General features: G+C 59.7%; 1 protein-coding gene across 3 annotated transcripts in view; it reads right to left on the bottom strand.

Moving 5' to 3' along the window:
* Window positions 1-474: 474 nt before the first annotated feature.
* CUEDC1 (CUE domain containing 1) overlaps window positions 475-16,825 on the bottom strand; it is a 48,120-nt gene continuing 31,769 nt past the window's right edge. For 2 of the 3 annotated variants that reach the window (XM_035026762.1, XM_035026763.1), the window contains exons 4-12: window positions 16,159-16,286; window positions 11,144-11,270; window positions 10,228-10,420; window positions 8,949-9,035; window positions 7,007-7,078; window positions 6,100-6,193; window positions 5,306-5,364; window positions 4,415-4,485; window positions 475-2,241 (exon numbers count right to left, since the gene is read on the bottom strand). In XM_035026762.1, the coding sequence (XP_034882653.1) occupies window positions 4,418-4,485; window positions 5,306-5,364; window positions 6,100-6,193; window positions 7,007-7,078; window positions 8,949-9,035; window positions 10,228-10,420; window positions 11,144-11,270; window positions 16,159-16,286 (828 nt within the window). In that variant the 3' untranslated portion in view covers window positions 475-2,241; window positions 4,415-4,417. The remainder of the gene's footprint in view (window positions 2,242-4,414; window positions 4,486-5,305; window positions 5,365-6,099; window positions 6,194-7,006; window positions 7,079-8,948; window positions 9,036-10,227; window positions 10,421-11,143; window positions 11,271-16,158; window positions 16,287-16,825) is intronic. The other variant, XM_035026765.1, reaches the window with a different exon arrangement.

The following is a 16,825-nucleotide window of genomic DNA, read 5'->3' as shown; positions in this document are numbered from 1 at the left end:
TCCCTGGCATGGGAGGTAGTCCGGCAGAGCTGCGGCCTACGGGAAAGCTAGAGGTACTTGCAGGGGAAGATCTCTGCGGGCCTTTGAAGTCTGACATTGCACATCCCTGCAGCCTCCCCTCAGCCTTACTCCAGAAGCTTTCTGTTTATTTGGGGAAGTGACCGGCTGGAGCTTTCCGGACAGACCGGCTTTTCCCCTTGGTGTTTTCCTTTGCCTATCAGCTAGCGGTTTACTTTCCCAGGGCAAACAGGAAAGCGCCTGCGCTTAGCAAAGCCAGGTGGGGGAGCCTGCTGGGCGGGTAGCAGGTGTCGCCTCCTGAGTGCACTGCGGCCAGGGATGAGCCCTTGGGGCCTTACACGCGCTGCGGGCTAACCGGTTGGGGCCGGGGCGGGGGGGTGCGGAGAGGGGGGCCAAACCCTGCCCAGGGCAAGAAGAGAAGGGTCCAGCCCACACCGCCGGCCGCATCAGAGCACCAAGAGAACACCAAGTCTTTATTACAGGAATTCCTATGAAACAGCTCCAAGAAAAAAACCCACACAGAGGAGAAAAAACGACTAACAAAGCAACACACACAGACTTGGGGCTGGGGCGTCCCCGCCATGCGCTGGGAGGGGTCCGGGCCACGGCCCGGAGGCCTCTCCTCTGCCCCCGGGGCCGGACCGTCTGGAGCTCGGCCTGGCGGCCCGGGGGCTCCTCGGGGGCGGGGGACGGGGAAGCACGGGGTCGGATCGCAGGGAGCAGCGGAGGGCGGGCGGCCCCGCGCCAGCGCCCCAGGCCCCGCGCGGCCGCCACACTTGGTCGGGCTCCGCGGCGGCGCGTCCCGGCCCCCCACCCCCGGGGGCCGCCCCTCCGCCGCGCGCGCCGGGGAAGCGGGGCCTCGGCGTGGGCCCGGGCCTCAGCGGGACGAGGGGCCACGGCGCCCGCCACGCCCTCATTATCTCGGGGTGACGGCCGGGCTCCCGCTCCCAGCCCCCCCCCCGCGCTTGGGCTGGGCTGGTTCCCCGCTGCTGGGGGCGCGGAGGAGGGGACCCCCTCGTGCCGGCCCAGGCTCCCCGGCGCTCCTCCGGAGAGGTCAGCGCGCTCCCGTCCCGGAGGCTGGCCGCAGAGACCGGGCCAGCCGCCTCCCGCCGGCAGCGCTTGGTGCCCGCTAAGGCTTGTGGAAGCCGAGCGCGCCTCCTCACGTCATTCCCCTTCTCGTTCTCGGCAAGAGGCACCCAGCAAGCCCGTCCGCCCCAGGCGCCCCCACCGGGGCTGGCAGCCTCATCTCCTCGCCCCTCAGTCCTGCACTTTCTCAAGGGTCACCTCAGAACCTGCTGCTGCCCACCCTTAGTGACAGCAGGACTTCTACTCAGAGCCCCCCCACCCCACCCCACCCCCGGGAGCCCCCACCGTTGAGTGACTGCAGGGTCCCATCCAGAACTGCCTTTTGTCTTCTGCCATAGTCAAGAACACTCCTGGCTAGCCAGCCTCCTCCAGCTCCGGGGTGGCCCCCTCCCCATCCCTGCTGGGGGCCATGCCAACCCCTAACAGAGGCAGCTGGTGGGGCCCTGGCAGGGTGGTCGGTCAGGAGCTAACTCCACAGTGGCCCATCACTCCTCAGAGGGAGCCTGAGTGACTGCCCGGCGCTCTCCCACCCAGGGCTCTGTCCAGGGCTTGTACCAAGGGTCTGCAGCCCTACGGGGGGAAGGCTGAGATGCAGGAAGCCATGGGAATAAAGGGCCCAAGGTGCCCAGAAGGGAGCTGGGGATGGGGACAGGGGGTCAGGCAGTGTCTGTGACCCAGGAGAGATGGGGAAAGGGGAGGGGCAGGGGCTCCACCTTCAGGGGCTTCACCATCCTGCCCTTTTGGGTACTCCAACCTTTGCCTTTTTTCTGGGATTTTTTTAAGGTGGCGGAGGTGGGGACAGTGGGGGGGCGGGGAACGGTGGTGGGAGTTCCTGCACTTCCACTCATTGCCCATAGAACAGCCTGGCTACAAAAGGGGCTAGGACGGGCAGCTGCCCCTGGGGCCCCAGGTCCTTCCTCCAATCACAGCACAAAACTCCAAAGTTCTAAGTCCCCTGGAAAGTGGCAGTGACAGTGGCAGTGGCGGGGCTGGACGTGGCTGAAGAATCACCAGGCCTCAGTCCTCGGCGCCATCTGTCCGGCGGCAGCTGGGCCCTTCCGCCGGGGGCCGGTTTGGCTCTCCGGCTGCCCCCACCAGGTCAGACCATCTCCGGCAAGGAGGAAGCACTGGCATCTGCTGGGGAAAAGAGAGGGAAGAAGCCTTTTTCAATAGAGCCCAGTGGTCTTTCCTTGTCAGCAGTCCCTTTAGAGATGGTTTTAGGCAGAAGGTCCCAAAGACAGGAGCCCTCTCCTTCTTCCAGGGACGCTATGCCAGCCTTGGAACTCTGCCCGAGGTCATGTCCCGCCCCCCCACATCCAAGCTCCAGGAACAGCAGGAGCAGGGCCTCTGGCAGCCAGAGCTGGAGTTGGGGGCTGAAGTCCAGGCGAAAGCAAGCATATAGGGAGGGCTCAGAGGTGGGGAAGTGGCCAGCCCGTTCTGGGATACAGCAGCAGCTCAGAGGGGCTTCACCAAGGGGACCCGTAGGGGCAGAAAATAAATTAGGGTCCTAATTTGGTAGGCCCCACACACCAGGCCGAGGAGTTTATAAGCCTCTACTAGGAGGGCTCACTCCAAGAGCAAGGGAGAAAGGGCAGAAGAGTGGTGTCCTGGGGACGGGTGAACAGAGTCAGGGCCATGAACCACACTAGCAGCTGCGAACCAGGCGATGCGAGTCTACCAGCGCAGGGTGGAAGGGAGAGGAGAAATGAAATGGGCAAGTCCGGAGAAGATGCTGTCTGGCTTCCAATGACTTCAGGCCCAGGGCTGGAAAGATGGTCGTGGGCACAGCTGGGATGCAGAGTGGATGCGGAGGACTGCCTGAGAGGGAGGGCCAGAGGGAGGGGCCCACTGCACAGGGGTCTTGCTGTTGCTAGGAAGGAGGGTGGTGAACTGCCAGAGAGTGGGAGCGAGAGGGTCAAGGGCAGAGCTCCCGGGAGAGCTGGGACTGTGGCACTGGGAGGAGCCCCGGGAGCAGCTCGGAGGATAAACAGCAGATAGGAAGAAGGCCCAGGACTCCTGGGCCACAGGGGTGGGCGGGGAGCAGTTTCAAGAAAGACAGTGGGCATGGCATGCAGAAGGGAGCACCAGAGGATGCAGAACGGAAGGACCTGGCCCTGGGGTGACCTTTCTGCATCAATCCGGGGGTGGTGGGAGGGCTGCCAACCTGCAATGGGTGAAAGACGATGCCATTTTTTCCCAAGTTGGGCAATGAAGGAAAATAGTGAAACCTCTTGGTTTTGAAGATGGGGAGGAGGAGGAGGGTGTAGACTTGAGGAAGGAGCTAGAAAGGGAAAAGCTGGACGACTCAGGAGAGAAGGAATGATGGCAAGGTCCTGATGTGTGGGCGGCTTTGGCGCAGACACGTTTTCCTGGGGGAGAGGGGCGGTGGAAAGGGGAGGGAATGGCAGCAACCGAGTGGGAGTGGGGGCCTTCACCCCAGCCGGCTGTATGGGGGCATCCTGGGCCAGTGGGGATCGCGGGTGCAGCTCCGTGCCTGAGGACGGCCCCAGCTTCGGCATCCTGGGGGATGTGGGAGGCAGTCAGCTAGGTGTGAAGGCCAGCCGCCCAGGCTGGTTGATCCACCTCCACGACAACTATCCCGAGGGCAGCAGCTAGCCATTTCTTCATAGTGTGAGACAGGGCCACACCTACCACACCGTCCGCTCGGCAGGGGAAAGCCCTGTAGATGCTGGCCCCTGGGACCAGGACAGCAGCTTGGGGAAGGGTGGGCGGGTTGCCTCCTGATGGGGAGGGGGGTCGGAACAGGGAACAGGTTCTCCTGAGCCCCGGAGGGGCTGCTGACATTCCCTGCTTCGCCCCCAGGGATGCACAGAAGAGAAGGAGAAGCCCGAGGGCCCACGGCTCCAGCCAGCAACAGAGCTGCCTGGAGGGAGACTGTTTCTTCATGTGGTTGGGTCAGATCCTACACCACCCAACCCAAGCAGGCAATGGGACAGTTCTGTGTGTGCACGGCTGTGGGGAGGCCACTTCAAGTTTTCCTAAGTCGTCCCCTTACTGTGCAGTATATGTCCTGTCTTTCAAATGGGCTGTCAACTCTCAAGGTCAAAGCTGACTTTTTCCCCCTTGTTCCCAGGATCTGGCACAGGCAAGTGTGATTACTTTGCTAAATGAATAACCAAAAAAAATAAGGAAACGCAAAAGGCTGGTTTTCATGCAGAAGACCATGTCCCCTGCCACAATGACAAGGGAAGAAAACCCGGATCTGTGCCATCCAGTTGCCTGAGCCCAATGCCTCTGGATCCCTGGGAAAACCCCCGGGGTACGGGACATGGCAGGCTCCAGGCCTTACCTCTTACTGTCCTTCCCTTAGGGCTTCCTCCACCTTGGGTGCCTCGTGTCGCCGTCCCCGGAAGTCTTCATCTGAAAAGCAGAGGGAAGTTGCCTCATGTTCCACCATGCAGGGCCTCATCAGGCGTGCCCCTGGGCTGGGCAAGAGCTGACCCAACACTCTCCATCCCCTTTGTTTGCTGGGGCACATGCTGAACCTGGGGTAGGGTGGGGTGGGGACATGTGGGTGTGCTGAGAGGCACCAGGGCACAGTGTGGGGTTAGGACACCTGGCTGCTGGCCTGGCTCCGTCACTGAGCTCGGACGAGTTCTTCCCTCAGCTTCCCCATCTGTAGAATGGGTGGGGAAGTGGTACCCTCCACATGGCCTCTAAGACCCTCCTAGCCCTTGTTTCTGGATGTCTCCTGACCACCAAAGGGCCCTTCTGCTCTGAGGCACGAGGATCAGCTTCAGCTATGGGCCTGCTAGGGTCTAAGGCAGTGTCTTCTGGCCCACATGGCCTTTGGGAGGAACTGGATGAACGCTGAAAGGCCTCTGGGCCCAGGGACTGAAACTGTGTAGCGCTTGGTTGTCCAGGTGAGGCCCCTCCACGTGGGTAGGCCTGACTGCCCCCTCCTACCCCAGAGAAGAGACCCAGAAACAGCACCTGACACTTTGTGCTCCAGGGAGAGATCTAGGTGGAGGTACAGCTGGGGCCCCCTTTTGGGAGTGGAAGGAAGGGAGAGGCAATATGAACCAAGTGGGAAGACCCATTTCTTCGGGTCACCTGCCCACCTACCCACGATGTGTCCCCCAGGTTGGGTCCACCCACAAAACACCCGGGCCCTTCTCTTGGGAGGGTCACCGATGACAAGCAACTTAGAGCTCAAGCTCCCCTGCCCTCCTGGCCTCACCACAAGTGTGGCCCTCCACGTCGTCCAGGAGATTAGCCGTTGACCCCGCAGCTCCCAGCCTGCCAGGCCATTCAGGAAAACGGTCTCGGGGATGGGTGGGCACTGCCATCCTCCTCCTACTTCTACCAGTCCCTGTCCCTGGCCTCTACCACCCACTCCCAGCTCAGGAGGCTTCTAGCATTATCCCCCAACCCTCCCCAAAGCCTCCTTTCCTCGGGATCAGGTGAACAGCCAGGTCCTGACTTTCTCACCCAGCTCCCATCTCTGGGCATGGAGAAGGGAGTTCCTCCCTGTTCCCCTCTGGCTGTTCAGCTTCTAATATCCTGGGCCCGTGTAACAAGCATGGGTAGGAGTCTGGGTTAAAAGGTGGAGAACCTTATTTTTACTCAAGAAATGAAAGCAAGAAGGCAGGTCCAACGTGCTTGAAATGGGGAGGCAGCAAGATCTATGGATCAATTCAACTCAAGAAACTAGTGAGAGGTTTGCCGATTTCATTGGAAGAACCACGTCTTCTACCAAGAGTAGATGAGCCCAGCCAGAAAGTGAAGATGTCGTGGGACAACTCGGGAGCCCACAGAAGGGAGTGGGAGACGCTGGCCTGCTCCCCAGCCGGGTCATGCGGCTCCAGGCTGGGCGGTGGGCTGGCCTCGGGGCGCACGGAGGAGAGGAGGCAGGTGGCTGCAGAGCCCGTCCCAGCCCCAGCCCCTGGGGAGGGAGCAGCCTCGAGAGTCGGGCCAGGGGGTCAGCGCCCTCAGCACCCACGCCCCTGCCCTGCGCCAGGCCGGAAAGGATACGACTGGTGCTTGGACAAGTGTTTCCTCTTTGACTTCCTCATCCTGGTCTTCTCGGAGAAGGCCCTGGCCAGCTCGAACAGCTTCCTCCGGGTGGCTGGGGCAGAGAGACCCGTGAGCCGCAGCTGCAGGGCTGGCCCGCGGTCGGGGCAGGCGGCGGGGCGACAGGAATGCAGCGGGGAGGGGAGCGCCCCGCCCCCCGCCCCCCCAGCAGGGGGGCTGCCATCTGGGGCCGGCCTGCAGGGGCAGCATAGGCCACCGAGAGCGGGGCCGGCCGGGCAGGCAGCCCGAGATCCGGGTATTCCTGCCCCAGCGGCGACAGACAGCAACGCGTCCTGGCTGTCTTTCCCGCCGCCTCCCCCGCCCCCCTCGCCACCTCCAGAGCTGGTTCTGGGATTTCCATGACTAATCCGAGATTTTCCCTGAAATGGAGCCTGGAAGGATGGCAGCCTCATTCACACATGGTTGTGTGGTAGGGCGGGGAGGAGGAAGGGTAGGTGCGGCCCGGCTGGCAGGACTTTGTGGGAAGAGGTCACAAACCCTCGGGCCTCCTGCCCACAGAAAGTGGGCTTAGCACGGGCCTCCCCACTCATCAGGCCTGGCCAAGTCCCCTCAAGCCACAAAGGACGTGAACTCTAAAACGGGGGTGGGAGTGTGGGGGGGGGTGCAGCACATTATTATTTTTCTGCAGACAGCTGGCTCAAGAGGATTTAAAACTGAGTCTGTATTCAGACTTGGCTGCAGAGGGAAGTGAGGCAGGAAGGCGGAGGGAGCCAGCCTGCGATTAAAATGTCACTTTGGTTCACCCAGAGTCCGCTGTGTATTCAAAACTCCTGGTGGCTCCCTCCCTCCCATGAGGCCACAGGGCCCGTCTTAGAACAGATGGGGAGGGGGCATAGGCTGGACTCACATTTTCCCATGTGTTTCAACTTGTCCCTGAATAAGGCATCTTCAGACACAGCAGGATTGGTGTCACCGGCTCCTGAAAGGGGAAGACACCCCTGAGGGCCGGTTGAAGAGGGAGAGCAGCTGCCCAAGGCCCTCCCGGAGTAGGGGGGGTGGGAGAGTGGGCCAGGGCTGGCCCCACCAGGACAGGGGTTCGGCCCAACCGTTCCATCTGAGGAAGGGGGCAAAAGATCAGGCTTCTTCCCTAAAGACACTAAGGATTTGAGGAGTACTTCTTTCTCCACCAAGCCTTGCTTGGCTTCTTTGTGTCAAAAGCAGGGCCGTGGTATGGTCCGCTGTATGCATGGAGGGCCGGCTCACACCGGCTTCCAACTCTCCGCTTCTCTGACCAACTCCGAGTTCCATGAAGTCATGCTGGTAGCTTGGAATCAGTCATGGTGGGAGTATTTACATCATGAAGCCACCCGATGCTAAGCACTGGGGCTTCCCCTGCACCCTGAACTTGGCTGGTATATATTCATCAGCACGCAGTGACTGGCCTGCACTCCGACCCAGCGTGAGAGTTAATACGGGAATGGAAGGGAGGTGTGGGCACAGAGCAGGCCTTTGCCCATGACAGTTCCCTTCTCCTTCCTGCCTGGCTCAGCCCCTCTGATACTCCCTCCAGACATGAAGTTTCTGACTCATTTGACAGAGGAATGAGAATAAACCCAAATGGCCCACCTAGAGTCTCCCCGCTCACTCAGCGCCCACTTACGTCTCTAGCCGCCCTTCTAAAGCCCCTGCTCCCCACCCTGCAACTCGGCTAATCCCAAGTCACCTTGCCTGCTAAGTCCCCTGTGAGTCATTATGATCCATCTCAGCAGCCCTGGTGTGTCTAGTTCACTCAGGATCAAGGATGAGAGACTATTGTTAAAACTCCCAGATGCACATCTGGTGGGGCCTAAGCTCCAAGCCTGTTGCTTATGAATCAGTTCCACGGGATTTTCTCTCTTTGAGCTGGGATCAGCTGAGCTCCCCATCCTTCTGCTCCTCCACCCCACTCCACTACGTGATGTAAGGTCTGCTTCAGGCAAAAGCTGCCCCTGCTGCTACCTTCTCTGCGGTGAGCAGCCTAGTATGGATGGAAGCACTGGCCGGCTAGGGGCCACGAGGCACACACAGGGACACGGGGGCAGGGATCAAGTATGGAACCCAGGCCTTCTGGCCCTCTCTGCCCAGGTTCCCAGCTCCAGCTTAACCCTTGTTTGTGCATCCCAATAGGCTGCTGTCCATTCCTGGCCCTCCTTCAGTGGGTTAGGGCTCCTGGAGGGGCCTGGCCCTCTATTGAGGCAATTCTTGCTTCTCACCATCTTGAACGTGAAGCTCAAAATTCTCTTCCTCCAGCACTCGGGTGGGGCCTGGCCAGGGCAGATACAGCCTCAGCTAATGAATGAACAAACCCTGCCCTTCTCCTCACCGTGAGCAGCTGTTATCATCAGTAAGTATGTCCTCAGCTTTGCTGGTTTGTTCTAGCCATCCCTTGAATGTTTCTCCTGCATTCCCCAGAAGACCATAAGCTCCCCCAGGGCAGAGATCAAGCCTTGGAAGTCTCTGAGTCCTTCCTGAGCCCACCCACCATGGGACATGTGTGCGGTGGCATGTCCCCTTCTTGCCCATGCTCTAGGCGCTTTATGAGCAGTTCAGCCAGGCTTTAGCCAACCCCAAGGGGGCTCCAGCAGCTGCTGGATTGGCAAGAGTCCAGGGCTGCCAAGTGGAGGGGCCACGTCACTCGAAGGAGTGCGGTGGTGGGCTGGGTGGTGGGCTCAGACCCTGCCCCTCCAGCCTGTTTCCCCTCCCTATCCCCAAACTCCAAATATGCAAAGCACAAAGGGGGCCGGGGGGCGGGGGGGGGCCGGCGTGAGCCTCTCTGCCCTCCAGGCCTCTCTCCCAGGAAGCAAGGTTACCTGGGGCAGGAGAAGGAAAGCCAAAGTCGTTTCCCACAGCCACGCTGCTGCTGGATTTGGATTTCTGGGACTCGTATTTCAAACGATCTGGAAAAGGATCACATTCCTGTCAGGACAGTGAGCTCTCTCCCAGTGGCACCCTGGGCCGAGATGCAGGAGGCTGTTGGAGGCCAAGCCCCCAAATCTCACATGACGCACACAAAATATGTGCACACGTGTCTCGCAGCTCTCCAAGAACCAGCTGTACCATAGAAACTACGGCCTGACAGGCACCTGGAACGGTAGAACATCACACTTAGAAGGACCCTGAGAGATCACACAGTCCAATCCTTCATTTAAAAGGAAAGGCCCTGGGGCACCCAGGTGGCTCAGTCGGTTCAGCATCTGACTCTTTCCACTAGGGTCATGATCTCGGGGTTGTGGGATTGAGCCCCATGTCCGGGCTCCATGCTTGGCAGGGAGTCTGCTTGGTATTCTCTCCCTCTCCCTTTGTTCCCTCCCCTGCACTCTCTCTCAAATAAATAAATAATCTTTAAAAAATAAAATAAAATAAGGGGCGCCTGGGTGGCTCAGTCGGTTAAGCATCTGCCTTCGGCTCAGGTCATGATCTTAAGGTTCTGGGATCGAGCTCCATGTGGGGCTCCCTGCTCGGCAGGGAGTCTGCTTCTCCCTCTGCCCCTCCCCCCTGCTCCTGCTCATTCTCTCTGTGCTGCAGAGCTGGGGCCAGCCTTCTCCCTGCACACCTTATTCTTCCCCAGCTATACACCATCAGTCGCATACACACACATACACACTCCCACCGGGACCCTCACTGTATCCCCCCACCCAACACACTCCCACCCTGAAGGGGAAAGGCAGCCAGGCTGGGGAGTAAGGTCCCCAGCCAAAGACAACCGAAACTGCCACAACACCTTAGAGCCCCTGTCCTGACATCCTCTGCTCGGGGAGGCACCCACGGACCCAGCTCCAGACACGTCGGGGCAAGGCCAGTGCCTGGCACACAGCAGATGTGCCGGGGCAAAGGAGAGGGCCCACGAAGGCACACCTGTCTTCCTCTGGGTCCCAGGGGAGGGAGAAGGGTTGGCTGGTGACTTGTGTCCCCGCTGGCAGAATTCTGGGGTTCCCACAGGGTAACTTGGTGGGGGCCGTGTATCAACAGGACCGAGGCCACGCTGGCCTCCAGCTCAGTGCCTCTTCTGAGCCCCAAGGCTGAAGCCGACTCCAGCTCCCTTCCCCAGCCACAAAGGAGTGGCCGAAGTGCCCCCACCCAGGGCACCACCTCTCTCCAGGGCCAGGAGGAAGTCCCGGTTGCGCTGCAGCTCCTTCATGAACTCCTCGTTCTGCAGGAAGAGTGCAATCCTCTCGTCCTCCAGGTACTGCTTCCAGCGGTTTTCCTGGTCCCGGGCGCCGGGTCCAGCCACAGGGGGCAGGCCTCCCTCTCTGCTCCTGGGCTTGGAGCCCCCGGGGTTACCCTGAGGAGGGGAGCAAGGGAGTTGAATGGCTGCTCACCAGGGCACGTGCGGCACAAACATCCCTGCATATCTGGGTGCACATGTGTCCTTTCCCAGGATCCTCCAGCCGCGCCCTGGGGCCTGCACCTGCTATCGGGCTCTGGTGGTCAGCCTCAATCCAACTCAGCAGGCCAGAGCCCTCTCTGCTGGGGAAGCAGTAGGGCTTAAAAACGATGCTTCCTCCCCCTTGGACCACCCCAGCCCTCATCTACAACCTGAACAGTCCTGGAAAGTGATCTGCAAGCCGCGCAAAACCTTGGCTAGCGCCACATGGAGGCCCAAACTCAAAACTCTCCCTGTCCTAGCTGTCTCGGGGCGAGGTCCCCTTCCCGCAAGGGCCCCTCAGGCCCTGCCCACATCAGGGGGAGAAGCTGCCCCTGGCCATGGGAGGGCGGGGAGGCGGCCGGCCCCTCTGCCTTTGGCTGCCCCTGTGCCCGCCTCCCTCCAGCCTGGGGTGATGGCTCTAGCCACAGACTCCTCCGGGCTGTCCCCTTCCCTGGGTGGAACAGGAAACCTCCAGGCCCAGACAGGAAACGAGGCTTTCGGTTCAGCATTCTTTCCCTGCGAACCCAGGGCAACAGAAATAGCCCGGCGCGGGCTTAAACATCAGGAAGTGAAACGGGCTGGCACAAACTGGGGCCAAGCAGAGATGCCGCACAGGCAGCCGGGGGCTTCCCCCATTACCTGTATGCTGTCCAGCTGCTGGGGCAGGATGCGGAGAAAGTCCTCGGGGAGGTTGCCCAGCAGGGGTGGGTTCCAGTTACGATAGCGCCTCTGGCTCGACACGGGTCCAGAGCCCAGCACATCGATGCTGGGGGGTGAAAGGTAACAACGAAGAGGGAACAGTCAGGCCCAAACTCAGGAGTCGCGACCCATCACACCAGGATCCTGCTCAGAAGGGCATTTCTGCTCTGAAGCTTCCCGCGGCCTCCTCGGCCTCCAGGACAAAGGCCCAGCGCTCTCTCTCATCTTCCCAATCAGGCCTCTGCTAACCTCAGCCTCTGGCCGCAGGGCCCGGCTCCTCCAGCCCCAGGACAGTCACTGCTCTCTGGCTACTGCGGGCCCTCAAGGTCTCTAGGCCTAGAGCCCTCAGTGTTCATGGCGCTCGAGCTGGCTGTCATGGGTTTACGTGCAGATGTTTACAAATGTCCTCTAAAGACAGCAGGCGTGTCCCTAGAGCCCAACACAGTGCGAGCTCGCGGCTGCTGAGGAACAGGTGCGCTCCCCACGACCAGACCCAGCAGCCGCCAAGCCCGGCCTGCTCGAATGTTGGTTTGCTGGGGTGGGGGGACATGGGGATGGCGGGACCCCTACAGAGTAGAGCAGATCCAGGCTCTAGTTCCAGCTCAGTCACAGCCAGCAGGGTGGTCCTGGGCAAGACCCTGCTCCCCTCTGGGTCGGAGCTTCCTCATGGAAGGAGGGAGCCCCTCGTGAGGCTGTGTCTCGGGCACTGAAGGTGGGGATGGAAAGTTTCCTGTTGCAAGGGGTGCTCAGGAGCAGCTCTTCATAAGCAAGGTGCCTGGCCGGAGGTCCGTCGGCCACAGGCAGAGGCCACCGGGGCGGGGGGGGGGGGGGGGGGGGGGGGGAAGAGGAGGGGGGGGGGGGGCCCCCCCCCCCCCCCCGCCCCCCGCCCTGCCATCGGGGCCAGGCCGGGAGCTCCCCACAGCGCCTCAGCAGCCTGAAGCGTGGCAACCCCAGGACACGTGTTCCGCTGAATCAGGGAAATGACACACACAGAAGGCAGCGGGGCCGGGGGCGGCGGGCCTGCCGCTCTCGCCTGGCTTTGATTTGTCTCCAGCTCCAGGAATCCCGCCCGCCCCCTCACTGGAGGGGAGCTTTTCCGGGCTGCCGCTGACTGTGGAAATAACTTCCTTTCCTTTTCTATTTTGGGCGGGTGGCCTGGCAGGGCGAGGGGGGGCGGGGGCGGCGGCAGACGGGGATAACAAGCTGCTAAGTGCACGGTGGGAGCCAGGGGAAGCCGCCCGCCTCGTCCACCCTCCCGGGGCACAGGTGAGGGAAGGCTCCAGAAGAGCCTGCATCGTAAACCCAACCGGGACTCTGTGAGTCCTAGGCAGATCTCTCTCCACATCACTCTGCCGCCTTCTGTCACTGTTGGAGGCTTCACTTCTCCCGAGGGCCGAAGGCGGGGGAGAGGGTGCCCCCTCTCTTAGGGACTCGGGGACCACCCGTGGCTGGCCCCAGCACAGAGAATTCCTCTCCAGGGTCTTCCCCTAGGACCCGGGTACCCACTCCAACTCAACCACACGTGGAGCCACCTGGGAAAAGTGCGGAGGGAGAACCCCAGAGCTGCACTGGGAGCCCTCTAGCCATTTGTTACTGAGCCCAAGAGGGGAGGGGGACAAGGAGCGGGGGACCCCTCCTCACCGTTTCCCTGGCGGCTGGGACCGTGGTCCCGAGGAAGGTCAGGCCCAGCCCCTCCCGGGCCCTGGCGCGGGCAAAGGCAGAGATGAGGTAAGCCGCAGCTGCAAGAGCCAGGGGGCCCTGAGCCTAGGCGGCCCAGGCAACTCCATTGTGGTCGGAAAGGAATGTCAGAAATGAGCTGAGAGGCAAATAAAAAACTTCCAAGGCTGTAATTTCAACGGGAAAACGGCAGGTGGCCTGTGCTGAGGGGTAGGTAGCTCTGGGTCTCAGAGACCTCCTTCATTCCAGAAAGAGAGGGAAGGGCAGGCTAGAGGAGGGGAAGGAGAGAGAAGGCTGGGAGGCTCTCCTGGCCCACAGCCTGGGCACCAGGACCCCCAAACTAAAACTTCATGCCCATCAGACCCCCGAGTTTACCCATGGCACATCAGACCCCAGAAGGATTTCAGACATGAACCTTCTAGGCAGGATTTTTGGTAAAGACTGGACACTGAGGCCCAGAGAGAGTTAGGCCCTGTCCAGGGACACACAGATCGTGCAGGCAAAACCTGGGCCCAGGGGTCCTGACTTTTCAGGCACTCACGCCTGGGGTCACCCTGGCTCTCTATTGTCTCAGCAGGGCAAGCTCCCAAACCCCACCCCATCTGCAGTCCCTGAGGTGGCAGAGGGGCCTGGCCCCCAGTGGCCAGGGATTCTAAAACACTATCCGGATCCTGTCACTCTCCAGCTTAAGCCTGCTGACTGCAGGATAAGGCCAAAGCTCCTCAGAGGACCCACAAGGCCCCCATGATCAGCTCGCCTCTCCAGCCTCATGGCCATTCCATCTCCTGGAGTTCCCCAAAGCTCCCAGATGGTTCCCCCTCTTCTGCCTCCTGGCCTTTGCACATGCTGTTTCCATTGCCTGAAATGCCCTCCTGTCCTCTGCTTCACTAGGACACCGTGTGGACATGAGTTCCTCATTCCTCTAGGCAGACTTACTTTCTTGCCCCCAGTTCTATGCCTCCCCCAGCCTCTGATGTCCTCAGGGGGGCAGGGTAGTACTATATTCATCAGTACTATATTCAACACACATCGTTCAGCACCTGCATACTGCAGGAGACTCAGTAAATGCTGGAAATGAATGTTCTGGATAGAGAGACTGAATGAGGCCCTGGAAATGGCCTACGGGTGGACCTGGCCTAGCAGGGCCATCCTGGGGCAAAGGGGCACATGCTCAGAGCCTGGCCCTGCTTCTTCTGAACACTGGCCTTTGAGGGAAGCCTCACCACTGGTCTCAATATTCCATGTTAGAGCTCAGAGGCCAGCTGCGCAGCCTGGGGTGGGAAGGAGCAGTCAACCACAGAGGACAGGTCTGATCCCTGCCTGGGACTATGCTAAGTGCTCCACGCATAGTGTCTCGTTGGATCCTCACAGCACAGTACTGCTGAGCTGGGGATTAGTATTCCCATTCCACAGGTGAGGGGAGCAAAGCTCAGAGAGGCTAAGTAGTGAGCCAGAGGTCACACAGCCAAGCACCTAAAGCATCAGAAGCTTGGCAGCTGAAAGAAGGGGGTAGGAGAGCACTTTTCTTTTTTCTGACTCTACAACTCAAGTTCTCTGTCCTGTATCCTCCCCAGGCCCAGCAAAGCCTTCATTGCCAGGTCAGGGCCCTGAATCTCAGGCCTCTTAAGCCTTGATCTAGAGCTGAGGTCACCCTGCCCCCAACGGTGGCTTCCATCCCCGAGCTGCACTGCGCCTGACCTCACAGCAGCTGTATACCCAGCCAGAGGGGCAGAGGGAGGATGGGGCCTGGGTACCCACGCCAGGTTCACCCTGGGATTCTCTCTCTTATGGCCTCAGTTTTCCCTTCTAAAAAACAGGCAGAACCACTTTGCCTAGTAGACACTGGAGGTTTTGCAAAAGCATCTTGGAATATTAAAAAAAAGTAATAATAAGTCAAAGGTAAACCACTTAGCCCTGGGCTCCATGACCCATGCCAGGCCGCAAGTCCTGCCAAGGCCTCACCCAGACCAACCCATGCCCTCCTTGCCTCCCACCCCACTGGAGCCTCCTGGTACCACCGGCAATAAAGGAAGGACCCCAGGTCTGCTCCTGTCTCCGACTTAAAACATTGTCCCCTCTGTCCTGTGACCTTCTAGGCCTCCATCAGCTCCCTGAGCTGCAATTGCAGAGAATTTTCTCATTAGGGAGGTGAGAGACACAGCAGCGAAGACATTGGTTTTGGAATCAGAATGGCCTGAGTTCACAGCTCAGCTCCATGGTGTTGGGAAAGTTATGAAACCTGGCTTAGGCTTAGTTTCCTCCTTTGTGAAATGGGGACGCGGACAGTGCTCTCACAAGCCGTTCGAGGATTAGAACGTGACAGTGTATACATAAAGAGCCTCACTGGTTCCCAGCACTTGGTAGCTGGTGGCTGGGGTCATTACCCCCTACCTGCACAGCAGAGGTCTCCACTACCACGGCCTGAGGTGCCCAAGACCCCCAGAAGGAAAGATCCACTGGGACTAGTCCCCTGTCCCATCATCTCCCCCCCAACTCCTCAGCACCCGGGCGCTGAGCCATTCGAAGGAACTACAGCTCTAGGACAGAGACGCCCGGGCTCCAGCAATCCTACTACAAACAGGAAGCACAGGAAAGCACCTCAGAGACCGTGGGACCCGGCTGGCAAGCGGCTTCGTGTAAACCCTCCAGACTACAGAGCCCCTCACCTGGAAGAAGTCTCCCAGGACCCTGCAGTCTAGTCCTCTGCCTCCACTTATCAAACTATCCCGGAAAAAAAGACTTACTTGCTCCCATTGCCTAAAAATCCCCGCAACATCCCTAGACCAGGGATGGCAAATAGGTATCCATCCCCTCAGTTACTGCTGACTGTCTGGGAGCTGCTGCGTGGAAGGGAACTCTGAGGTTCTGTCTCCACCGAGCGGGAAAGAGCCCAGTGGTCAATTAGCAATGTGTACCATGGGCTCAGCGGGGGAAGTGTCTACACACTCCCTGTGTTTACTTCTCCCACTTGCACGGGCCTTGACTGTGAGATCCCAGAAGGCAGCGCCACGCCTTATGTAACTCCGTGTCCCATTTCATGTTCCGCGCAGCACCTAGCCTAGAGTAGCAATTCAGCGAATGTTTGCCCTGGTGATCCTTCCCATGTGGAAGTTCTTCTTGGTATCTAGCTACAGTGTCTCTTGCTGCAGTAGAAGCCTGTTCTTGCTAGAATAATATCCTGAGGGGTCCAGCCAAGTTTTCCACGGCGTTTGTACTCAACCCCAGCCCCTGATCCCTTTCCCCCACCGCCCTGCGCTCCGAGAGGAGCGGGTTCTCACCGGGGAGGTGGCGTGGGGGGAGCCAGAGGGTAAGGCCTGTCGAACATGTGCATGTGATAGGCTGGCGGGGAGTAGACAGGTGGGGGTTCTTCATCAGAGCTGTCAGGCTCCAAAGTCCTTTCCAAGATCTAGAGCAGAAACAACAACAACAAAAGACATGTTAACAATCCTTCTCTGAATTTAAATAACATTCAGACGAAAGCCAGGGGGGCAAGGGTGCGTCGTAAGGGAACGCTGTGTCACTGGGGGAGTGTAAACGGATAGGGCCACCCCTTTGCCAAACTGTTTGGTTTTCTGTAAAGCTGAACGCATGGCTGCCTCTGACCCTACAGTTCCAACATACTCAATGGGCATGAAAGCACACGTCCCCAAAAGAATGTTCAGAGCAGCATTATCCATCTGAGCAAGGTTTAAAAACAGGCCAAACAAATCACGGGGCTAGAAGTCAGAGCAGGAGGACCTCTGTGGGGGTGCAGCAGGCCGGGACGGGACACCAGGGGGATTCCAGGCTCTGTGGGTGTTTCCTGACCCTGGGCGCCGGGGCAACTTCATTGAGCCGCACACGTATGGTTCGCGTACTTTTCGGGACATGGGTTATTTCTGATAAATAACTTCAACATCATTCGTACTCTCTCTCCAAGTACCTCCATATCAATGATCTCACCCG

The sequence above is a fragment of the Mirounga leonina genome, unplaced genomic scaffold, assembly GCF_011800145.1.
Source record: "Mirounga leonina isolate KUSES-001 unplaced genomic scaffold, KU_Mleo_1.0 Mir_200, whole genome shotgun sequence".
In the NCBI taxonomy this organism is placed as follows: Eukaryota; Metazoa; Chordata; class Mammalia; order Carnivora; family Phocidae; genus Mirounga; species Mirounga leonina.
The sequence above is the reverse complement of the archived record's forward strand: the minus strand, read 5'-3'. Positions and strand labels throughout refer to the sequence as shown.